Source organism: Camelus bactrianus, chromosome 1 (assembly GCF_048773025.1).
Source record: "Camelus bactrianus isolate YW-2024 breed Bactrian camel chromosome 1, ASM4877302v1, whole genome shotgun sequence".
NCBI lineage: Eukaryota > Metazoa > Chordata > Mammalia > Artiodactyla > Camelidae > Camelus > Camelus bactrianus.
In genome coordinates, this window is record NC_133539.1 from 91,076,997 (window position 1) to 91,104,362 (window position 27,366).

At 33.5% G+C, this 27,366-nt stretch overlaps 1 protein-coding gene across 1 annotated transcript in view; it reads right to left on the bottom strand.

Annotated features, from left to right (window-relative positions):
* The window catches only part of RSRC1 (arginine and serine rich coiled-coil 1), a 352,876-nt gene that overhangs the window by 322,537 nt on the left and 2,973 nt on the right, over positions 1 to 27,366 (bottom strand). Inside the window, exons 2-3 of the mRNA XM_010952035.3 lie at positions 21,872 to 22,067; positions 21,006 to 21,131 (exon numbers count right to left, since the gene is read on the bottom strand). Of these exons, the coding sequence (XP_010950337.1) occupies positions 21,006 to 21,131; positions 21,872 to 22,065 (320 nt within the window). The 5' untranslated portion in view covers positions 22,066 to 22,067. The remainder of the gene's footprint in view (positions 1 to 21,005; positions 21,132 to 21,871; positions 22,068 to 27,366) is intronic.

The window sequence follows — 27,366 nt, forward strand, 5'->3', positions numbered from 1 at the left end:
CAGAACTAATAAGAATAGCAAAGTTATGAGATCTGAAATAAATATACAAAAATATATTAAATTACATAGTGTTCAAAATATATAACATATAGTCAATTATGTTTCTATATATTGGCAGCAAATTATTAGAAAATGAAATTTTAAAATAATTCATTTTCAACAATATCAAAAAAATTTTAAATAAATGTAACAAAAGATGTGCAGGAGTGCTACACTGAAAACTACAAAACATTGTTAGGAGAAATAAAGTAAGTCCAAATAGTGGAAAGATACACCGTGTTCATAGAGTGTTATGATGTCAATTCTCCTATTCTATTTATTTAGTTAGCTCCCAATAAAAAAATCCCAGCAGAATCATTTGAAAAAATTGCCAAGGTAATTGTAAAATTCATATAGAAATAGAAAAAATAATACCTCATTTCAAGACTTATCATAAATTTACAGTAATCAAGATGATGGAGCACAATAATGGCATGAATAAATTCCTTTAAATATAGAAGAATGATAATTACAAATAGTGATAAATGCTTTGAATAAAATAGGGAAATGAATATAAAAAAAGATAATGGGGTACTAGAGTAAAAATAGATCAGTGAAAACAAATAGACCACTGAACCACTAGAATCACTTTCATACAATCAACTGGTGTTTGACAAAGGCACCAAAATTACCCCATTGGAAAATCAAACTCTTTTTTTAAAATGGTGTTAGACCACCACACGGGGGAAAGGATGGACCTATATTTCACACAATACACAAAAGTAACTTGAGAATGATGTCAGCAGGATGGCAGAATAGGAAGTCCCATCCTTTGCTCACCTTACAGAGACAACAACATAAAAATAATATACAGACAGAATAACTCCAGAAACCAATAAAGTTGTACCGCAGGTGAATGCAAAATCAGTAACAGCTACATTGAAACAGGTAAGAAGAGTCATTACTTTACTCACAACATCCCCACCCCAAGTACAGCTCAGACTGGCCAGTGGCTTCTCCTTTGGAGAGTATGGAGGTAGAGAAAAATGGAACATACATTCAACATTTCAGCTTTTCATAAAGCTACCCAAGGGGCTGCTTTCAGTCTTTGCTGATTCTGAATGGTAATGAAACTAGGATAGTATAGATAATTGAAGACTGCTGAAAGCAAGAGAGAGAAGCAGTGGCTTGCTGGAGAACCAGAGAACTTGTGATGCAGCAAAAAGTGGCCAACATGTCTCAGTGCAACTACAAGAAAGTGCCTAACTTGAAATTTCTACCTTGGGAAAGAGGGAGAAAAGTGGAGCAAGCATCCACTGTTCCAGATTTTCAGAGACTTGCCTGAGGGAAAAGTATGTATGTCTTGCCTGATTCAGAGTGCTGACAGAGAGTTGGCATACTTTGGATGCCTGGCAGCTACTGACAACAAAGGAGAATGGGGCTGCTTACTGCTGTAGCAGCAGAGAATCTAAATTACACAAACAGCAAAAGGAGAAAGGCATAAAAAGCACTGAAAAAAAAAGTCAACAAACTTGAAAGTGGGAAATTACATGCACAAGTCTAGAGAAAGTGCAACCTACAGAAAAAGGTTTCAGAAGCCCCCAAAATCTCTAGCTAGACTGATTGAGGAGGGTATTTCCCTGTACAAAGCCAGTTCCTAAAGACCTGGAGAGATGGCAGTTTTTTTAAATATATAAAAATCAGCAAAATATTACAAAGCACATGAAGAAAAAGGGAAACAAGACCTACCAAAGTAACAAATCTATAGAAACCAAATCAAAAGAAACGGAGATCTATGAATTACCTGACAAGAATTCAAAATAATTGTCTTAAAGAAGTTCAATAATACATAAGAGAACACAAATGTCCACCTAAATGAAATCAGAAAACAGTGCATGCATAAAATGAAAATATCAACAGAGAGAGACAATAGAAAAGAAACAAACAGAAATGCTGGAGCTGAGGAAAACAATAACTGCACTAAAAAATTCACTAGAGGGGTCGACAGCAGACTTGACCAAGCAAAACAAAGAATCGGTGAACTCAAAGAAAGGTACTTTGAAATTACTGAGTCAGAAGAACAAAACAAAAAACCCATGAGAAAAGAGGGGAAAAGTATAAGGAAATTATGTGACCCAAACAACCCAACCAATATATGCATTATGAAAGTTTCAGAATAAAAAGAGAGGGACAGAGAACTTATTTGAAGAATTAATGGATGAAAACTTCCCAAATATGAGGAAGAAAATGAAGCTCAAAACACTCCAATCATGATGAAACTGAAGAGGCCTACACTAAGATTGATTTTAAATAAACAGTCAAAAGTCTGAGACAAAGAGAATTTTGAAAGCAAGAAGAGTGTACAAGGGTGCTTCCTAAGACTACCAGTGGATTTCTCAAAAGAAATGTTACAGGCCATAGGGGAGTAAGGTGATATATTCAAAATGCTACAAAACACAAAACCCTTACCCCTCCACCAAAAAATAGAAAACAAAAAAAAACAAAAACCTGCCAACCAAGAATACTATAGCCAACAAAACAACCCTTCAAAACTAAACAAGAATTTACTATTAGGTTAACATTAAACTAAAATAGATGACACCCTAGTATTAAAAAATTAACATTTTAAAGCTAAAAAAAAAAAACTGAACAAGAAGTATTTTCCCAGATATAAGCTGAGGGAGTTGATCATCACTGGACCTGCAGGGAATACCTCCAAGTAAAATGTTCATCACTAGACAGCAACACAAAAGCATGCAAAAATATAAAGCTCACTGGCATATATAAGCAAATACAGAATACTATAATATTGTAATGGTGACAGGTAAAGCACTTTTAATTCTGGTACAGAATTTAAAAGATAAAAGTATAAAAAACAATTCTAACTGTAAAACTATGTCAATGGTTACACATTATACAAAGATGCAACTGTTTAACAAAAACTCAACAACTGGAGAAGATATGTAAAAGGTATACAGGAGTTCTCTGTACTACACTTGTAAGTTTTCTTTAAATTTGAAATTAACAGAAAATAAATGTTTCTTATTTACCAGCAATAAACAAGTGGAACTTAAAACACAATACCATTTACATTAACACTGAAAAAAGTGAACTACTTAGGTATAAATCAAACAAAGTATATACAAAGTATATTTATTTGAGAAAAATCATGAAACTCTGATGAACAAAATCAAAGAACTAAATAAAGAGATATTACACTTTCATGGATTTTAAGACTTAACACTGTCAAGATGATGATTCTTCCCAACTTGATCTCTAGATTCAGTGCAATCCCAATTAACATCCCAGCAAGTTATTTTGAGAATATCAACAAACTGATTCTAAAGTGTATATGAATAGGCAAAAAAACCCCAAAAAAACAGAATAGCCTACACAACACTGAAGGAAGAGATTAAAGTTGGAGGACAGACATTACTCGACTCCAAGGCTTACTGGAAAACTATAGTAAATAAGACATATGGTATTGGCAAAAGAATATACAAATAAACCAGTGGAACAGAACAGAAAGCCCAGACCCACATAATACAGTCTGCTGATCTTTGACAAAGAAGCAAAAGTAATACAATGAAGCAAAGATACCCTTTTCAACAATTGGTTGTGGAACAGCTAAACACCCACAGGCATAAAAATGAACTCAGACACTGACCTTTTACCTTTCACAAAAGTTAACTCAACATGGATCACAGACCTAAATTAAAAACACAGAACTACAGAACTCCTATAAAATAGCACAGGAGAATATCTAGATGCTCTTAAATATGGCAGTACTTCTTAGATACAACATCAAAGGCAGGGTCCACAAAAGAAATAATTGATAAGCTAGGCATCACTAAAATTTAAAACTTCTTAAAAATGGGTAAAGGAGGTCAAAAGGTACAAATTTTTGGTTATAAAATAATTAAATCATCAGGATGTAATGGTGACCATAATTAATATTCTGCATTGCATATTTGAAAAGTTGCAAAGAGAGTAGACCTTAAAACTAATCACAAGAAAATAATTTTATAAACAATGAAAATATTTTGAATAATTTAAGGATTTTGAAATTATTTATAAAATGTAGTTTGAAAATTTCACATCCTTTCCCCTTAACAATATCAGCCTGATAACAAAAAATTCTGCACTGTGAAGGACAACATCAAGAGAATAAAACAACAAGCCACAGACTGAGAGAAAATATTTGCAAAAGACACACCTGATAAAGGACTTAACTAAAAAAGATAAAGAACTCATAAAACTCAAGAATAAGAAAACAAACAGGCCAACTAAAATAGGGCCAAAGACCTTAAGACACAACTCACCAAAGAAGATATACAGATGGCAAATAAGCATATGAAAAGATGTTCCACATCATACGTCATCAGGGAAATGCAAATTAAAATAATAATGACAAAATAAAATAACAATAACAACCAGTAAAAACCTGTCCAAATGGTCAAAGCCTAGAACACTGGCAACACCAAAATGCTGGTAAGGATATGGAGCAACAGGAACTTTCATTCACTGCTGTTGGGAATGCAAAATGGTACACCTGCTTTGGATAACAGTCTGGCAGTTTTTTACAAAGCTAAACATACTCTTACCATATGATCCAGCAATTCCACTCCCTGGTATTTAACCAAAGTTGAAAACTTATGTCCACACAAAAATGTACACACAGGTGTTTACAACAGCTTTATTCATAATGGCTGAAACCTGGAAGGAATCAAAATGTCCTTCAGAAGGTGAATAAATACATCCAGACAATGTAGTATGTGGTACGCCCAGCAAATGGAATATTGCACAGGGCTAAAAAGAAATGAGCTATCAAACCATGAAAGACATTGAGGAACCCGCATATTACTAAGTGAAAGAAGCCAGTCTGAAAAGGCTACACACTGTATGAGTCTAACTATACAACATTCTGAAAAGGGCAAAACTATGGAGACAGTAGAAAGATCAGTGGTTGCCAGAGGGTGGAGGGATGAGGGAAAATAAACTGGCAGAGCACAGAGGATACTTACAGTACCAAAATTACTCTATATGAAACTATAATGATGGATACATGTTATTATATACTTGTCTAAACTCAGATTATAGGACACCAAGAGTGAGCCCTAATGCAAACTATAGACTTTGGATAATTAGTGTGTCAATGTAGGTTCATTAATTGAAACAAATGTACCACTCTTGGTGTGGGGGATGTTGATAATAGGAGAGGTTATGAATGTGTAGGTGCAGAGGATACATGGGGAATCTCTATACCTCCCTCTGGTTTTGCTATGAACCTAAAACTACTAGAAAGATAGGGTCTTGAAAAAATATATAACTATAGCTATAAAAATGCTAATAGATACATAATATAATAAAGATGTGATTTTGGTGGGTGAGCAGATGTGAAACAGTAGGTTTTTTCGTATATGATTGAAATTAAGTTGTCAGTTTAAAACACTTTTTTTAATTATAACATATTTTATGTAAAACCCATGATAGCCACAAAGAAAATAACTATAGAAGATAAACAAAAGGAAGAAAGGAATAAAAGCACATTAATATAAAAAATGAGCAAAACACAAAGGAAGGCAGCAAGAGAAGAAGAGAGACAAAACAGCTGCAAGATCCAAAAAAACTGACAAAATGGCAATAGTCTTTTCATGTTAATTATTACTTTACATGTAAATAACTTAAATTCTTCAATCAAAAGACAGGTTGATTTTCCAAACTGAGCCATGTATCCACCCAACCTCTGCCTTCTGGACTTTCTAAGTCTGAATGCTAAGTCAGTACATCTCATCCAAAGTACATTTTAAACAGGACAGGCTCACTACTATAAAAAACAACTCCAAAGAGTTTCCATGTTAAAAAAAAAAAAGACAGGCTGCCTAAATGGATTGATAAAAAGCAATATGCAAATTACTGTATAGCACAGTGAACTATATTCAATTTCTTATAATAAAATATAATGGAAAAGAATCTAAAAAGAAAATTTGTGTATATATATATATATATATATGTTTGTATATTTACAACTGAATCACTTTGTTATACGCCTGAAACTAACATTGTAAATAAACTACACTTCAATAAAAAATTTTATAAATAAATAAACAAATAAAAGATGCAATTACATGCAGTCTATAAGAGACTCACTTTAGGTGTAAATAAAGTAATTGGCTAAAAGTTAAAGAATGGAAAAAGATATTCCATGCAAATGGTAACCAAAAGAGAGTAGGGGTAGACCTATTTACAGCAGATAAACTAGATTTTAAGTCAAAAAGTATCATAAGAGACAAAAAAAGACATTATGTAATAATAAAAGGCTCAATTCACCAGGAAGATAAAACAGTTATAAATATACATACACCTACTAACAGAGTATTCAAATATATGAAGCAAACAATGACAGAATTGAAAGGAAAAATAGAGAGTAACACAGTAATAATAGGAGATTTCAATACTCCACTTTCAACAATGAATACAACAATTAGACAGAATACGTATAAGTAAACAGAGGACTTGAACAACACTGTAGATAACTGAACCTAACAGACATATACAAAACACTCCACCCAACAGCAACAGAATATATATTCTTCTCACATGCACATGGAACATTCTTCAAGATAGATCACATGATAGGTCACAAATAAGTCTCAACAAATTTAAAAAAAAACTAAAATCATATGAAGTAACTTTTCTGACCACAATGAAATGAAACTAGGAATCAAGAGCAGCAGAAAAACTGGAAAATTCATAAATGCGTAAAAATTAAACAACATACTTTTGAAAAAAACCAATAGGTCAAAGGAGAAATCACTAGGGAAATTAGAAAAATACGTTGAGACAAATGAAAATGAAAACATAACATGCAGGTTGCAACAAAAATGGTCCTAAGATGGTAATTTATAGCAGGAAATGCCTATACTAAAAAAAGGCCAAAGGTCTCAAACCAACAACCTAACTTTACATCTCAAAGAACTAGAAAAAGAACAAACCACATGAAGACTTAGCAGAAGAAAGTGATTAATAATAATTAGAGAAGAACTATTGTAATAAAATATAGAAAAACAATTTAAAAATCATTGAAACTAAGAATTCATTTCTCAAAGATTTCCAGCCAAAATGGAGGAGCTTGCCTCTCCTAGCAACACAACAAAACCACAACTGAATGCTAAACAACCATTGATAAAAAAGACTGGAACCTGGCAAAAAGGATCTTTTGCAACTGGAAACATAAAGAGGGAACCACAGCAGGAAGTAGGAGGGGCATGCTCACAATATAATTGGGCCCCCCTACCCCCAGGGTGGGCGACCTGCCAGCTGAAGAATAGTTGTCACAGAGGCCCTCCCACAGAAGTGAGAGCTCTAAGCCCCATGTCAGGCTCCCCAGCCTGGGTTCCAGCATTGGGAGAAGGAGACCCCAGGACATCTGGTTTTGAAGGTCAGCGGGGCTTGGCTCTGGGAGCCCCATGAGACTGGGGGAAACGCAGACTCCATTCACTTGGGAAGCATACGTGGAAACTCACATGTGCCAGGTCCAAGGGTAGAGGCAATGACTTCAAAGGAACCTTGGCCAAGCCTGTCTGCTGGATTTGGAGGGTCTCCTGGGGAGGTGGGGTACAGCTGCAGCTCACCCAGGGGACATAAAGCTGGCGGCGAAAATTCCGGGAGTGTTCATCTACATGAGCTTTCCTGGAGGCTGACATCTTGATTGGATGCCAAGACCTAGCTGCACCCAACAGCCTGTAGGGAAGCCTTAGGCCAAACAACACACAGGGTGGGAACACAGCCCCACCCATCGGCAGACTTCCTAAGCCACAAAGGCCTCTAGACATGTCCCTACCCACCAGAGGTCCAAGACCAAGCTTCACCCAGCAGTGCGCAGGCACCTGGCTTCTCCTGCCAGGAAACCTGCATAAGCCTCTAGCCCAGCCTCACCCACCAGAGGCAGATACTAGAAATAAGAAAACAATGATCCCAAAGCCTGGGGAAGGAATCCACAAACACATAGAAAGATAGATGATATGAGGCAGCAAAGGAGTATCTCCCAGGCCAGGGCACAAGATAAAACCCAGAAGAAGAAATAAGTGATGAGATGGGAAAATTATCCAAGAAAGAGTTTAAAGTAATGAGGGTGAAGACATTCAGAGAACTCAAGAGGAAGATTTTAGTGAAGAGTTGGAAAATATAAAGAATATCCAAACAGAGTTGAAAAATAAAATCACTGTAATGAATAACACACTAGAAGGAATCAAGAACAAACTAAATGAGGCAGAAGGATGGATCAGTGAGCTAGAAGACAGATTAGTGGAAATCACTACTGCAGAACAGAAAACATAAAAAAAGAATGAAAAGAAATGAGGATAGTTTAAGAGAACTCTGGGACAACATGAAGTACACTAATATTCACATTATAGGGGTCCCAGAAAGAGGAAAGAGAGAGAGAAAGGACCTGAGAAAATTTTTGGAGAGATAATCACTGAAAACTTCCCCAACCTGGGAAAGGAAATAGTTACCCAAGTCCAGGAAGCACAGAGAGTACCACACAGGATCAACCCAAAGAGGAACACACCAAGGCACATAGTCATCAAATTTACAAAATTAAGGATAAGGAGAAAATATTAAAATTAGCAAGAGAAAAGCAACAAATAGCACACAAGGGAACTCCCATAAGGTTACCAGCTGATTTTTCAGCAGAAACTATACAGGCCAGAAGGGAGTGGCATAATATATTTAATGTGATGAAAGGGGAAAACTTACAACCAAGAATACTCTACCCAGCAAGGCTCTCATTCAGACTTGATGGAGAAATCAAAAGCTTTACAGACAGACAAAAGCTGAAAGATTTCAGCATCACCAAACCAGCTTTACAACAAATGTTAAAGGACCTTCTCTAGTCATCAAACCATAAGGAATGAGAACAAAAAGAAGAAAGAAAGAGAGAGAGAGAAAAAAGACCTATGAAAGATTGCTTTGGCTGTTCAAGGTCTTTTGTGGTTCCTTGTGAATTCTGGAATTGTTTATTCTAGTTCTGTGAGGAATATCATGGGTATTTTGACAGGGGTAGCATTGGATCTTGGATTGCTTTGGGTAGTGTAGCCATTTTGATAGTGTTGACTCTTCCAATCCAAGAGCACAAGAAATCTTTCCATTTCTTTCTGTCATTTTGGTTTTTGGAGTATAGGTAACCTCTTTGGTTAGGTTTATTTCTGGGTATTTTGTTGTTTTTGATGTAATGGAAATATTTATGCTGGTTATAAAATTCTGGTCTTTGAAGTGGAAAAAAAAAGTGAATGAATATCCTTCTTTCTTATGGGTGAGTTGTATTCCATTACATATACATATATGTAATACATATATAGATATAGATATATGCTGCATCTTCATTATTTATTGATGTGAATTTAGGATGCTTTTATATCTTGGCAATTATAAATAATGTTGCTGTTAATAGCAGGGTGTATGTATCTTTCTGAATTAATTCTTATTTTGTGGATGGCTTTAATCCTTTGATAACTATGTAAGTTTAAAAAGCTAATGCTCTAAATGTTCTTAGAAACAATGAACAGTACATATATGTAAATTTAAAAATATATGTGCAGTTAAAAAAAAAAAAGAAATGAGCTATCAAGCCATGAAAGACATGAAAGAAACTTAAAAGACATATTACTAAATGAAAGAAGCCAGTGTGAAAAGGCTACAAACTGTACAATTCCAACCAAATGACATTCTGGAAAAGGCACAGCTACATAAACAACAAAAAGATCGTGGTTTCCAGGGGTCTGGGGAGAGGGAGGGAGGGAAGAATGAACAGATGGAGCACAAGGGATTTTTAGGGCAATGAAATTATTCTGTGTCAAACTACAGTGGTGGCCACATGTCATTATATATTATATATTTGTCAAAACCCATAGAATGTACAACATCAAGAGTGAACCCTAATGTAAACTATGGACTTTGGTTGATAATAATGTGTCCATGTTGGTTCATCGATTGTACCAAATATGCCACACTGATGGGGGTATTGAGGGTAGGGGAGTATATATGTGTGGGTGGGAAGGGCTATGTGCGAACTCTCTGTATTTTCTGCTCAATTCTACTGTGAACCTGAAACTGCTCTAAAAGAATAAAGTCCATTAATTAAAAAAAAATCACATATACACACAAAAGAATTCATTTCTCAAAAAGATCAACAAAACTGGTAAGCCCTTACGGAAAAAAAGAGAGAGAGAGACTCACATAACTAAAATCAGATATGAAAGAGGAGACATTACAACTGATGCCAAAGAAATAAAAAGGATTATAGACTACTATAAACAACTGTACACCAACAAATTAAATAACATAGAAGAAATGGATACATTCCTAGAAATAAACAATCAACCAGAACTAAATAATGTAAAAATAGAAAGTCTGAACTGACCTATATAACAAGTAAGGAGATTGAATCAGTCATCAAAAACCTTCCAACAAGTAAAAGCCCAGGACCAGATGGCTTCACTAGAGAATTCTCCCAAATATTTAAGTAAGAATTAATGCCAAGCTCTCACAAACTGTTCCAAAGAATTGAAGAGGGGAGAACACTTTCAAACTCATGTTATAAGCCAGCATTATTACCCTGATACCAAAACCATATAAAGATATCACCAAAAAAGTAGATAAATGGGACTACACAAACCTTAAAACTTCTGTATAGAAAATAATAAACAGTTAAAAGACAATCTACCAAATAAGAAGAAAATATTTGCAAACCACACCTCAAATGAGGGGTCAATACACAGAATATATTTTGTTTTTAAAAATCCCTACAACTCACAAACAGAAAAACAAATAACCAGTTTAAAAATTGGTCAAAAGACTCAAAAAACATTTCTCTGAAGAAGATGCATAAACAGCAAATAGGCATATGAAAAAATTCCAACATTACAAAGTCATCAGCAAAATGCAGATCAAAAACACAAGATACCATCTCATTATCTGTTAGGATGGCCACTATCAAAAAAATTAACAAGTGTTGACAAGAATGTGGAGAAACTAGAACCCCAGTGCACTATTGGTAAGATTGTAAAATGGTTCAGCAGCTATGGAAAAATAGTATGGAGGTACCTCAAAAATTTAAAAACAGAACTTCCACAGGTATTCAGCAATCTCACTTATGGATATATATCAAAAAAGAACTGAAACAGGGTACTGAAGAAATATGTACACACCCATCTTCATTGCAGCATTATTCACAATATCCAAGATGTAGAAACAATCTAAATGTCCATCAGCGGATGAACAGATAAAGCAAATATGGTGTACGTACACATGTACACACACGTACACACTTACACACACACACACACACACACAGAGAGAGAGAGAAATATTTACTCCATCTTTAAAAAAGATGGAAATCCTGTCCCATGTTATAACATACATAAAACTTGGGACATAGTGCAAAGTGAAATAAGGAAATAAAAAAAGACAAACACTGCATGATTCTACTTCTATACCAGTTGTCTGAAGCAATCAAATTCATAGAAACAAAAGTATAATGGTGATTGCCAGGAGAGGGGAGTAGGGGGAAACTGGGAGTTGTTGTTTCAAGGGTATAGCGTTTCAATTAAGAAAGGTGACAAGAGTTCTAGAGATCTGTTGTACAACAATGTGCATATTGTTAGCAATACTAAAATGTACCCAAAAAATCTGTTAAAAATTATAATTTTTGTGTGTTTTAATCACAATAAAAAATCATCTGAATGCACAATAGATACAAAAAAGCTAAAACTGTAATTGCAAATTAAAACCATGAAATAGCACTACAAGCCCACCACTTTTGCTAAAATTAATAAAACTAATACACCAAGTGTCAGTGAATTTGTAAGTAATGGGAATGCACATACATTTTTGGTGGGAATATAAAATGATACAGCCACGGAAAACCACTTGGAAAATATTTGTTTCTTCTAAAACTAAAAGACACACCTACACTATGACTAAGAAGTTCCACTACTAGATTTTCAGTTCAGAGAAATGAACACAGATATCCACAAAAAGATTTTTGAAAGAAATGTTTATAGTAGTTTATAATAGCCAAACCCAGAAATATCCCAGGGAGGAGTCCATAAACAGGAAAACAGATAAACTGTGGTATATTCACTACTTAGCAATGAACAAGAACAAAGTAGTGATACATAAATCAAAGCATTATGCTTACTGTAAGAGGTTACTTGAAAAATATCACTACTATATGATTACATTTACATAAAATTCTATTAAAAAAGTGATATATCCATACAATAGAATACTATTCAATAATAAAAAGGAATGAACTGTTGACATACACAACATGGATGAATCTCAAAAGTATCACGCTGAATAAAAATTTGTAATACTAATGAAAACTAATCTATAGTTGAAAAAAATCAAAACAGTGGTTACCTCTGAGGTGAATGTATACAGGAATTAATTGGCAACAATTACAGGGGGACTTTCTGGGGTAATGGTAATATATTTGGCAGGTATATGCATACATCAAAACTCAGCCAGTGTATGCTCAGAATTTGTGCATTTCAATGCATATAAATTTTGCCTCAAAAGAAAATTTCAAAGTTTTTGTTTTCAAAAGGAAAAATCTGTAAAGGAATACTGAACTCTACTCAATGATAAGTATGCTGAAGTATTTAAGGGGAAAGCCTATAATGTCTGCCACTGGAAATGCATCTAAAAATTAGGATAAATTAATGGACAGAGAGAGGAACAGATCAATGTATATATATGTGATGAAGTAATAAGTAAAATGTTAATGGTAACATCTAGGTGGTAGACATATGGGTCTTTACTGTAAAATTCTTTCAATTTTGCTGTATCCTTGAAATTTTTCATAAAAATATTAGAAAATACCTATGAGATATATCTGAAGCGGTAATTAGAAGAAAATTCATATGCTTAAATATTTTTATCAATAGAAATGAAGCACAAATCTAAATAAATTCCCAGCCCAAAGACTTGAAAAGGAATAACAAAGTAAACCAAAGGAAGCACAAAGCAGAAAATAAGAATAAAAGTAGAAATTAATAAGGTAGAAAATGGAGGAAAAGATTTAAATAATAAATCAAAATGATTTCTTTTAAATTAAAATAGACAATTCACTTGTCAATGTAATCGAATAAAGGAGAATGCATAAATACACAAAATAATAGATGACAAGAGAAAAATATGCATTGAAACGGAAGAAAAAATTTCAAGTCATAAAAAATTACTTTGCAGACTTCCAGGCAAATAAATTTCAAAATGCAGTTGAAATAGATAATATACTAGAAAAATACAGTTTACCAATATTAAACTTATAAGAAATATAAACTTTATACTGACTGTATTTCTGTCAAATAAATAAAGTTACCAATGTACCACTCAACAAAAAAGCACCAGGCCCAGATGTTTTCACAAATCTACCAAAACTTTGAATACCAGATAGTCCCAATGCTCCACAAATAGTTCCCCAGCATTAAAAATGAAGAAAAACCCTCCCAATTCTTTTTATAAAGTAAGAATAATACCTTGATAAACACTGTGCCAAAAAAAAAAAAAGACCATCATCACGTATGACTATAAATGTGAAAGTACTAAACTTAAAAATTAGTGAACACAATCCCACAGCACCTTAAGAAAATACTACACCAGGACCAAATGAGATTTATTCCAGAAATGCAAGGTTAGTTCCTTAATAGCTCTAAGGGGGAAAAAATTGATTATATCCACAGATGATTTAAAAAAAAGCCTTCAATAAAATTCAATATCCATTCTTGGAAAAAAACAGTGATTTTTTTTAAAATCTTTTTTAAAAAATTTTTTTAAATCTCTATTTAAAAACTAGAGATATTCTCACCCCAGAACCAGTATATTTTTTAAGGGGAAACACAAGGGGCACTTACATTAAAATCAAGAAAAAGACAAAGATATATTTCATCTCCACTGGTATTCAATATTTTAGTGGAGGTAAAAGGCAATGCAACTAGATGAGAGAAAGCAAACAGAAGTAGAAAAATTGGAAAAAAAAGTAAAATTATTTCTATTTACAGACAATATAATAGTGTATCTGACAAACTCTAAAGAATCAATACTGAAACTAACTCAAGCAATAAAAGTAGGGCATAAAATTAATATAATCCCAAAATAATACACAGATTCAATACAATCCCTATCAAAAGTCCACGGTATTTTCACAGAAATAGAACAAATAATCCTAAAATTTGTATGGAATTGCCAAAGACCTCAAATGACCATAACAATCTTGAGAAAGAAGAACAAAGTTGGGAGAATCATGCTTCCTAATTTCAATCTATATCACAAAGCTATAATCATCAGAACAGTATAGTTTGGGCATTAAAACAGACACATAAAGCAATGGAAAAGAACTGACAGCTCAGAAATAAACACATTTGTACATCATCAATTAATTTACAACAGAGGAGCCAAGAATATATAATGAGGAAAGAATATTCTCTTCAATAAATGGTGTTGAGAAAACTGGATAGCCATATGTGAAAGAATGAAACTGGACCATTATCTTACACCATACACAAAAATCAACTCAAAATGAATTAAAGACTTAAACATAAGACCTGAAACCACAACTCCTAGAAGAAGACATAGAGGAAAACCTTCAAATGAAAAAACTTCTGCACAGCAAAAGAAACAATCAATCAAATGGAAATACAGTGTACTCAATGGGAGAAAATATTTGCAAATCATGTATCTAATAAGTTAATATCCAAAATACAGTTGACCCTTGAAGAACTCAGGGGTTGGGGTGTCAACTCCCCCTGCCCCCCCAGTCAAAAATCCACATATAACTTTCAGCCTTCCATATCCCCAAATCTGCATCCATGGATACAACCAAACTTGGATAGTGTAGTACTGTAATATTTACGTAATGGAAAAAATCCACATATAAGTGGACCCTTGCAGTTCAAATACCAAGTCATTCAAGGGTCAACTGTATATAAGAAACTTATACAACTCAATAGCAAAAAACCAAATAATCCAATTTAAAAAATGGACAGAGGATCTGGACAGACATTTTTCCAAAGAAGACATACAATGCAATTCCTATCAAAATACCCACAACATTTTTTACAAAACTAGAACAAATAATTCTAAAATTTGTATGGAAGCACAAAAGACCTCGAATAGCCAAAACAATTTTGAGAAAGAAGAATAAAGCTTGAAGTATTATGCTCCCTGATTTTAAACTGTACTACACTGCGACTATCATCAAAACAGTATGGTACTGGCATAAAAACAGACACACAAATCAATGGAACAGAATAGAAACCCCAGAAATGAACCCACAGTTATATGGGCAATTAATTCACAACAAAAAAGGTAAGAATATACAATAGGGAAAAGACAATCTCTTCAACAAATGGTGCTGGGGAAACTGGACAACCACAATGCAAAAGAATCCAAATGGACTACTTTTCCACACCATATACAAAAATGAAGTCAAAATAAATCAAAGACTTCAATGTAAGATTTGAAATCATAAAAATTCTAGAAGAAAAAGGCAGTAAGGGCTTTGACAACGGTTTTAGCAATATTTTTTTGGACATGTCTCCTTAGGCAAGGGAAACAAAAGCAAAGTAAACAAATGGAACTGCATCAAACCAAAAAGCTTTGGCAAGGTGAATGAAACTACCAACAAAACAAAAAGACAGCCTACTGAATGGCAAAGATATTTGCAAATGATATATCTGATAATGGGTTAATACCCAAAATATACAATGAACTCATACAACTCAACATCAAAAAAAACCAAACTGGATTACAAAATCCAATTTTTCCCAGGCAGAGGACCGGAATAGACATTTTTCCAAAGAAGACACACAGATGACCCAAAGAGACATGAAAAGATGCTCAACATCTCTAATCATCAAGAAAATGAAAATAAAAATCCCAATGAGAAATCACTTCACACCTATGAGAATGGCTATTAACAAAAAGACAAGAAATTAAGGATAAGGAGAAAAAGGAACTGTTGTCCACTGCTGGTGAGAATGTAAATTGGTAAAGGCACTATGGAAAATAGTACAGAAGTTCTCCCAAAAAATTAAAAATAGAAATACTAAACCTATAATGAAAAAGAATATGAAAACAAACATATGTATATGCATGACTGAAACATTAAGCTGTACACTAGAAACTGACACGTTGTGACATCAATCAATCAAACAAACATATTGTACTAAAAAAAAAGAAAGGAAATACCGTATAATCCAACCAATTCCATTCCACTTTTGGGTATTTTTCCAAGAAAACAAAAATACTAATTCAGAAAGATATATGCACCCCTGTGCTCATTGCAGCATTATTTACAGTAGCCAAATATAGAAGCAATCTAAGTGTCCATCATTGCAGCATTATTTACAATAGCCAAATAAGGAAGCAATCTAAGTGTCCATCGACAGATGAATGAATAAAGCTATGTGTATACACACAAACCCACAATGGACTATTACTCAGCCTAAAAAAAGGACAAAATCTTGCCATCTGTGACAACCTGGATGGACCTAAAGCACATTACACTAAGTGAAATAAGTCAGACAGAAAAAGACAAATACCATATGATTTCACTTACATGTGGATCTAAAAAACAAAGCAAATGAACAGACATAACAAAACAGAAACACTTTCAGATACAACCAACCCTCTGATGGTTGCTACAGGGGAGCGGGTTGGGAGGGTGATGAGTGAAATTCGTAAGGGAGATTAAGAGAAATAAACTTCCAGTTACAAAATAAGTAAGTCAAGGGAATATAACATACAGCATAAGGAATATAGTCAATAATATTGTGATAACTTTAAATGGTGACAGATGGTAACTAGACTCACTGTGGTGATTATTTCGTAACATGAAAATATCAAATCACTGTATTTTACATTTGAAAATAATATAATATTGTGAGTCAATAATGCTTCAATTAAGAACAAAACTAATCATAATTAGTAAAAAATAAATTTCAATTAAAAATAAAATAAAAATTTTAAATGTCATTCTATTGGTGAGACTGTAAGGAAACAGAACTCTCTTACATTACTGAGAGGAATTCGGCAACTTCTAACAAAAGTATAAATTTATTCACCTTTTGGCCCAGCAATCGCACTTCTAGGAGTTTCCCTTGAAGATATACCTCCAAACATACAAAAATACTCATGTACAAGGTTATTCATGATAGCATCTTAGTAACTATAAAATATTGGTGATATCCTTAATGTTCACACCAAGGTAAGTAGCTAAACAAATTATGATATATACACACAATGTAGTATAACAAGCAGCTATTTAAAAAAATGAGTAAGATTACTATTAATTGATACAGTGATTTCCAAGATACATTAGCAAACAGAAAAAGCGAAGTGTAAAAGAGTATCTATAGTATGCCATAGATATAACCACTACTTTGTTTAAAAAGAAACAGGAAAGCTAAAGCACAAACTAACAGGATTAGTTACCCAGGGAGGTGATTTGGAACAGGAGAGTAGGAAGAAAAGGGCATGATATTTCTCTATGTACACCTTTTAGTACAGTCCTACCTTTGGAATCATATTAATGTTTCATATACTAAAATAAAGGCAAAGGGACCAATAAGTAAATACAATTTTAAAAACTTAGGGGAATAAAAAACCTAAAATAAAATATAAACAGAAACAAATAAACCTAACTCTTTGGAGAAACTAACCATAATGAAGTGGAGGGGAGAACCAAATACCCTAGAGTAAAGATAAAAAGAACCATAAAAAATATCAAGCTCTATAAGTTTGTTTTCCACAGTGGTACCTATCAGCAACTCTAAAACTACTTTCTGTATATTCTAGAATTGAGGAAATTACAAGAAAATATATTGTGAGTAATAGTAGGTTTCTCATCGTTGCAACATGAAATGATACAATATATGTCACAACTTGAGTACTTCATGAAGAACATAATAAAAATTATACTAAAAAGCATATCATCTAATTACTCTATAACTTATCCATGGAAATGTGCAACAAACTTCACATATTTGATCTTGCTCCTCCTGCCGTCCCCCAAAACATGCTTCATCTTTCAATTATTTTTTAGACACATAACAACAAAGTTGTCTGGAAGTTTTTGTCTTTCCATGACCAAATTCACTCTTTTCTATTAAGAAGCACAGAGATCATTAACAACATACCTTTAGATTTAGAATCACATTGGACTTTTTTTCTTTAATTCACTATAGTTGACCCTTGAGCCACATGGGTTTGAACTGCAAGGGTCCACTTTTAAGCAGATTTTTTTCAATCAGTACAGTACTACAAAGATCTGAAGTTGCTTAAGTACATGGATATGGAAACATGGATACAGAAGACCAACTATGGGATCTGAGCATCCTCAGATTTTGGTTTCTGCAGCAGGTCCTGGAACCAAACCCCTGCAGATCCTGGAACAAATGTACTTACATCTTCTCTGTTTAAATTAAAGTGTTGATTAACTAAACTGTTCAAGGAGTGAGTTGTTCAACTTTCTTGAAAACAAGATTAACCTAGGAACTCATTTAGTTTAAGTATTTTGAAGAATAAATCCCTAGAATACATTTTCCAAAATAATATCATGTATAGAACATGAATGAAGTATTTTCTCAAAATTTAGGACTTCTTAGTGCCTCTGGATTATTTAGTTATTGCAGTTAAATGCAGAAGTAATTGTCAATGCAAGAGGCTGAGAAGTTGCTATTTTGAGTAAACTTCTGAAGTCGTTTCCTTATGTATAAAATGAAGGTATCACCCTGCATGACAGCCTAAAAGAGTTACAAAACTCAAAACATTTAGTAAAATGCATATGTGCTGGATAGTTTGTTGCTGACTAGACATCACTGCCATTCCTTTTAAGGTTTCCCTTCATTGCAAAAGAGAAGAAATTTATGTTTCCAGATTCCCTTCTGGCGGCAGTTGTAAGTAAATACTTGGGTAGAGAAGCAGTTCCCAGGTAAGCAGTTTATTGAGAACCATCCACTTTGGTGCTACAAACCGAGTTTTTAAGATTTCCAGTGACTTCTGAGAAAACAACCAGCTTCCGTGCTTCAGGCTAAAATAATCAGTAACAGCGTCCCTAATTCTCTGAGCCCTTCCAAAGGTTATATAAGCTTTTAACTCCCCACGTTAAAACTTCGATACTTGGAATTGAGTGATCTGTATCTTCCTAATCAAACTGTGACAGACTGATAAAGTGTATGTGAAAATACTCTACAAACAGAAAAATCAAGACCATGCAAAGGATGGATTATTATTTCTGTTCCCAATGACAGAAAATTTCAGTTGAAGTTGTTTTCTGGTAATCAGCCTCTTTTTAGACAGATCAATACGTCCAAAAAAAAGCTTTCCTTCTACAAATCAATAAAATAATAAAATTTTTCCTTGCTACAAAAATCAGTTCTTTAGCTAATTTCATTTCCCCAATTAATCAATCAAGGCATGTTTACCAAGCAAGGCATTGTGTTAAGTACTAAGAGATTCTCCTGCAAGAGTTCACAATATATGAAAATAACAAAAATATTTGTAATATAACTGTTACATATCAGGAACCAAATGTGACGATAGGTCACAGAAAGTATGGGTTAAATTTGACTTGGGAATAAAAAGATAAAAATCAAAAAAGGATTTAAGGAAGAAGAGAATTAGAGATTAAACAGAACTGAACACCAAAAGGTAGGAAGACTTAGAGTAGAGATAATGTAAGAAACTGGAATAGCATGCTTAAAGAAACAAAGCTAGCAACTCACGGACATGTATAGAGAACAAAGGCATGGAACAAAGAGTGGCCTGCTTCTATGTGGAGTGTATACAAAGGAGAGGAGGCTGAGGCCAAATAACACAAGGCCAGAAAAGCTAAACATCTGGACTTTACTGCTATCATCCAACTTCAGATTCACAGAGACATTTATAGAATTTTAGGCCTAGATAATAAAATCAGGCTGTTAATATACCCCCACAACTAGAGCCTAATAGTAGTAAGAACTGAGCAGAGGAAAGAAACTGATCTTTCTAAAAAGCTGTTTTTATCCTAACATTCTTCTGCTCAAAAACCGTCAATAACTTCCAAATACCTCTTTTTATCAAGTCAACTCCACACCATGGTCCCCATCCTATTCAACCATATTTTCTAGCATTAGCCAAAATGTACAACTCTTTCCAGACAGGCTTTGCTCTGTATTATTGGCCCTTGAGCACAGCCAGAAAATGCAGGTAAAGTAACATCATGTATTCATCTGCTCAGGCTGCAATAACAAAACCACAGACTGGCCAGCTTAAATAACAGAAATATATTTCTCACAAAGGCTGTAAGTCTAAGATCAAGATGCCAGATAATCTGGTTCATGATAAGGGTTCTATTCCTGCTTTGTAGAGTTACCTTTTCACTGTGTCCTCACTTGGCCTTTCCTCTGAGTGCGCAGCTCAAAGAGAAATACCTCTCTTCCTCTTCTTATAAGGCCACCAGTCCTACTGGATTAGGGCCCCACCATTATGACCGCATTTAATCTTTATTACCTCATAAAGACCCTATCTCCAAATACATTTATACTGGGTGTTGGGGTTTCAACATACAAATTTAGGGGGGACAGATTCACTCCACAACACACTGGGTTATTACTGAGGTTAGATCTTAAGAGATTTTTGCAGTTTCTATTCTTATCTTCTTGAAATACTTTGTTTCTCATGTGAAAAAGCCCAGCCATTCCTACCAGAGGAAGAGAAGCCACAGGAAAACTAAGGTCCCCCAGCCAACAGCCCACACTAAATACCAGATACATGAATGAGGCCACAATGGACCATCCAGTTCCAGTCAAGCTATCAGATAACTAAAACCACATGAGTGACCCCAGGTAAGACTAGCAGAAGAACTGCCAGCTGAGCTCAATCAAAATTGTAAAATAGTGAAAAAACAAATGATTATTGCTTTAAGTCACTAAATTTGGGGACAGTTTGTTACAAAGCAACAAATATCTGATATGGCATACCTTCTTGTTCTGCTTTTTGACCTAGACCTCTGAACTCTATAGGATTTCCCTCGACCTCTCGAACGACTTCGACTTCGTTTTCTTCTAGAGCCATAAGAAGAACTACTGCTTGAACGGTGCCTGCGTCTGAAATAAAATATAATCAAGTATCATTACTATAAAACATCTGTATGGGCATTAAGGAGAAATTATCCAGATTCTAAAGAATCATCTCATTTTTACTATGTCTGACTCCTTAGAAGCAAACAGATAAAATGTTACTCCTCTTGAACAGTCAGAAGACTGATTCATAATTTAGAGATTGGATTAGCTACTAATTAAGACATTAGGGGTCTTAAGTAGTATACAATCCTTCCAAATATTATTAGATAATATGGTATGAGAACTATACCAGTTTATACCTACTTGTTTACAAAGAACAGACAAAAGATTAAGATGTACAGGCTGGTCCTAGGGGCGAAAAAAAATCTTTTGGTTGGGACCTAACCCTCATAAACATATAACTACTAAAAGAAAAGTGTTTTATTTATTCTACAATTTTGAAATAGATAAACAAGATTATATTGTATAGCACAGGGAAATATACACAAGATCTTATGGTAGCTCACAGAGAAAAAAATGTGACAATGAATATATGTTCATGTATAACTGAAAAATTGTGCTCTACACTGGAATTTGACACAACATTATAAAATGATTATAAATCAATAAAAAATGTTAAAATAAAGAAAGAAAGAAAGAAAAAAGAAAAGTGTTTTACCCAGAAGAAATTAAAAGTACAAAAACATTTTTTAAGAAGTACAAAAACATATGAACTCTAAAGAATATTACTCTCATTACCATATAAGTAAAATTATGCAAATCACCTTCTGTCATAAGAATGTGAGCGAGACTGAAGATCTCTGGACCAAGATCTTGACTTTGACCTTGATTTTCTTCCACCTTTCTTTCGGCTATATGTCCTACTATCTGAAGAACTACTTGAAGAAGACCGTCTACGGTGTTTCTTTTTTCTCTTGCTTCTGCTTTCTTCTTCAGTATCTGAGGACCGGCGTCCCATTTCTAAAGGTTTAAATTCAAAGAAAATTATTCTGACATAATGGAACAGTGGATGAAACTTAATATAGTATTTTTTTTACTCTATAAAAATTTAAGATGTTTTATTTAAAGCAAAATGACAACATATGAGAAACAGCTCTAGTACGTTCTTCTAGTATTATTAATTAACTGTTTTTATAATTTATGAATAATGTAAACTTGTCCTAAATTTTTTCAAATGTCTCTTAAAAGAGTCAATCCTGAGGACAGTTCATTATAACAATTTTCTTATCATTTAAATTGCACTTATTGTTAATTATATGACATTTGGTTTAGGGATCTACTACCTAATTCTATATTCCCACATTCCCAAAGATAAAAGATATTTTACTATCTTTTAGTTACATTTTTCTAACTGAAAATTCTAAAATTTTAAATGGATAAGACCTCATTAATCATCACCAAAGTACAAACTGAAACAATTAACTATAATCACTTCACTTGTGAAATTTGGGGAAGGAAATGTTGACTAAAGTACCAAAGCTGATGATGTACTATAAACTAAGTACTAAAGTAGAAGTCATCTCTTCACACTGCTAGTACCTATATAAAGTGGTGATATAATGCTTTCAAAATGCAACTAAGCAAGTTAAATAAAGAGTTACAAAAATGTTGATGCTTTTTTAACAAAGCAATCTCATTTCTAGGAATATAGCTGAAAAGTTTTTCTTGAAAGATATTCATTATAGCATTATTTAAACCTGTATGTACAGAGATTACAATTTAAGAAAATATGTATACTTGAGTAAGAGCAAAAATGAAAACAACTGGTAATATTTAAGTGGTGAAACTGGGTAATTTTTTTCTTTTTAACTGTGTTCTATATGGCTATGATTATATTTGTATATTTAGTATACAAAAGGAAAAAACATACAGAAATAGACCGTCGGTTTTTATAATTAGGTATTAGCTTAGCTAAGAAGCCTATTTGTCTTAAAGTTAAAAGGAAGATTCATCTTATGTAATGGTTAAGATAGTTAATGATCAGATAAACAAAACTCTCACATTTTCCTTTAATATTTATTCAAAATAAGCTAAATAGCCCTACCATTAAGAAAGCAGTATGTTAAACTACAGCTTTGTTTTCAGAATCAGGTGAGCCATATCTTCCCTGAATCCAATGCAATCCTAATTGAAAACCACTGTCAGGACTTAATTCAAAACTTAAAGCTATTTATCTAGAGCCAGAATTAGACTTTAAGTATAGTCTGAATCTCCAAGCTGTTCAGATTTCTAACATTTTGTAGTTCAACAGAACATTGGGAAGACTTGGTCTTGAATCATTAAATCACTAACATACCTAAGGCAGTTTCCTCACTGAAAATGAAACTGCACTGCGTATAAGATCACTATGATCTTTTCCAACTTCAAAATACTATGATTATGAAATCCCACATATGCATAGTATACATGTATATATATTTAAATATGTGTATGTAATATCCATTTACATATTTATATTATATATAATATATAACCACATATCTCTGTGTATGTGTGTGTTTTCATTAAGGAATCTGTACATAATTGGGTAACAATGATCATCTAAGTTTTCTTATTTCCTGTCTTTTTCTTACTTTCTTGTTTTCACCTTTAAACAGTTAAGAATTTTCTTTACCCAAAAATAACCACTTGATTAAGGTGAGTTTTTATTATGTTCTTTTTATCTGATTTTAAAAATACTAAAATGAGAGTAAAGGATAAAAAAGTATGAGTGCACCAGGATAAAAAGACCAGAATAGAAAACAACAGGAAGACAAGTAGACAAGATATGTCAACAAATTTTTAGCAAATGAAAAACAGATGCAGGATTTAGATTAAGAAAACTGAATACCCAGCAACTTTAGAGAATTCCAAGAGGAGAAAAGCCAATTTACATAGCAAAAATCAGAAGGGATCAGGAATTTGAGACACTAGATACCAGAGCTGGCACAATGAGGCATGGAACTAAAAGACAAGGGAATTGGTTGAAATCTGTAAAGGAAGTAATCTCCCAGGTCCCCTTCCCCATCCAACCTAGATAGGTGACTATTATTCCCCATTCCCAGCAGGAAAGATGGTTTATTTTGGAAAAATGATGAAACACCAGGTGAAGCACCAGGTCCAGGAGCACAGTAGAAGAGGGCAGAGTGATGCTTGACTAAAAGTTAAAGGGAGTAAGTGAAAGTCTACAATCTAATAGCAAATACTATAGCCCTCTGTGTGCTTAGATCCACCAATTTGAACAGAGGATTCTTTTCTGAAAAAACTAAACAGTACCTAGAAGAAGATATATAAATATTTAAAAGGTCTCCCCAAAAAAAGGCCAAGCCCTCACCCAATCACCCTATATCCAAGCCCACAGTTAAAAAGCCCAAGCCTTAAACACAGTAAACTTTTTTGTAAAACTTTTTTCTGATAACTTTTCAGTAATTACACAACAAAAGAAAAACAATCACAGGATGAAAGCCTTCATCATACTAGACAGAAACCAAACAGGAAAAAAAAAAAGCAACTCATAGTAAACCAGGAACAAGCAGAAGAATAGGAGGAACATCCATAGAAAAGGAGACAAAGCTTAAAATTTAAACAAATGATACTTTGTAAGAAATACAATACAGTTAGAAGATACTACCAAAGGACTCATGGAAAGTAGAAAGAAAAAGATAAAAAATTGGAGGTAAAAGAGTATCAATCCAGAAAGTACAATATCCAATTGACAGGCATTCCAGGAAAAAAAAAAAAAAAAAGCATAGAAAAGAGATAAAGAAAATTATCCAAAGAATAATTCAAAACAATTTCCGAAACTGAAAAACAAGAATTGCCCTAAATCCCTGGGACAATGAATTAAAAAAAGACTATACTAGACATACCTCATTAAAACTTCTGACACCAGGAATATAAAGAAGACCCTAGAAACTTCTAAAGATTAAAAAAGAAAAAGGAGAATCACAATAAAAGGCATCAGGCTTCTCAGTAGCAATATCACAAACAATGGAGACTTGCCTTCAAAATTCCAAATGAAAATTATTTTCAACCTAGAATCTATATCCAATCCAAACAGAGATCTAATATTAGATCAGAATAAAGACATTTTCAGATATGCAAAGGCTCAAAATTATACCTCACAGTCACTCTTTTTTAGGGAAGTACTGAAGGATGTGCTCCACCAAAAGAGAGACTAAACAAAGATGATCTACATTCAGAGAACAAGTGACCTAACACTCAAGATAGGTTAAAGAAGTTCCAGAATGATAGCAGGGATTCATCAATGAACAAGACACAAAAAAATCCTTGCCCTCAAGGAGCTTACATGCCAGTATAGGAGCAGTTCTCAAAATGGGTTCTAGAAGCCCCTGAGGGGATCCCAAAGACCTCAGGGGATCCAAAAAATCAGAACTATTTTCATTATAATAGTAGCATAATTTACCTTTTTCACTGAGTTGACTCTTGCACTGATGATATAAAAACAATGACAAAACTGCTGGTGCCTTAACAGGAATCAAGGAAATGGACCAAACTGTACTAGCAGTCATTGCATTCTTCACTACAACACATAGTTTTGTTTTTTCTTTAAAGGGGTGGGGTGGGGGGGCAGTTTCACTTAGAAATGTACTTGATAAAGCAGTAAAAATCATTAATTTTATTATATTTCAACCCTTGAGCACACATCTTAATATTTTGTGTGATGAAATAGGAAATACACATAACTACTGCTGCAGACTGAAGAATGATGGTTATCTTGAGAAAAGCATTTGTGCAACTGAATCACAAGTCGAACTAGCTGCTTTTATCATGAAATACCATTTTTAAAGAACTGACTATGATTATTCAGACTTGGGTATTTGATAGTCATTTTCCTAAAAATGAATGGAGTCATTTACTTCAAGGAAAACTGACATTATTTGTTGCCAATGATAAAATTTGAGCTCTCAGGCAAAAATTATAATGTTGGGTAACTTGTATTCACCACCATGAGACTGAAAGCTCCTCTGAACGTAAAGATTTCTCTGATGAGATCAGCAGTGATATTAGTAAATGTGAATTTTTAAACTATTATATAATGAAGGGTGTCAACATTTGGAAGATACGCGTGTCAGTGAACCAGTATTTTCCAGTAGGCCAGTGCTGTACATGAATGTCACAGAATCATGTACGAGTGAAAAATCCACTCACAGTGCAAGACAGACCAACAGATTTTAATGTATAGAGCATGAAAAGGTCACTGATATAGTTTCAAATACCACATTGCAACCAATCTTTAAGAAACTACTACCTGACAAGTTTTGGTGTATTAAAGAAGTAGTTACCAGAAAAGGTTACTAAAATATTACTTTTCCAACACCATATCTGGGTGAATCCAGATTTTCTTCATATACTTCATTCAAAACAACTCATCCCAAAAGACTGAATGCAGAAGCAGATAAAAGAATCTGTCTTCTATTAAGCCAGGTATTAAAAATTTGCAAAAATGGAAAATAATGCCATTTTTCTCACTAAGTTTGTTTTGTTTTGGAAAATATAGCTATTTTTCATATCAAATATGTTATTGATGTTACCATATAATGGATTTATTATCACTATCTTAAGTGGATTAATAAATATTTCAAAATTTTCTGTTTTAAGTACTATAAGAGCAGTATTCTAGATACAGCCCATACAGATAAAAAGTTCCTGGGGGGTCCTCAATAATTTTTAAAAATGTAAAGGGATCCTAAAACTAAAAACTATGAGACCCACAACTCTAAGGTACCTACAGTCATTTCCATCCTCCATTATGTCCAGCTTATTAAGTCTCTGTATAAGGCATAAAGAAGCAGAAAAGAAAGAAAAGGACACACATCTAATTATGCATCTTGCCAGTGACCAAAAAAGAGAGAATTAGAGGTGGGTATAAATTTTTCTATGTTTTAATTTCAAGTAACATAATTCATCCATATTAGAATGATTACACTTAACTCAGAAAAGCTAATGAAAGATATAAATGGAAGTTCTTCTTCCTTAGAAGAATTGAGTGAAAAAATGTTGAAAAACCACTGTCACAAAACTACAAATATTTTTTCAAGCAACACGTTTACATTTCAAAAGATTATATTAAAGTATAATTAATTGCAAAAAGAGAAAGTAAAAAACCACCATATTTCTTTATTATGGTTAACTTTAAATGTTTATTCAGAAAAGGAAGTTAACACAAAAAATAAATCAGAGGTAAATCCAAAAAATGTCTTCTCTATCAATGACAGTACTGAATTCCTACCCACCACCCTAGATATACACTTACCTC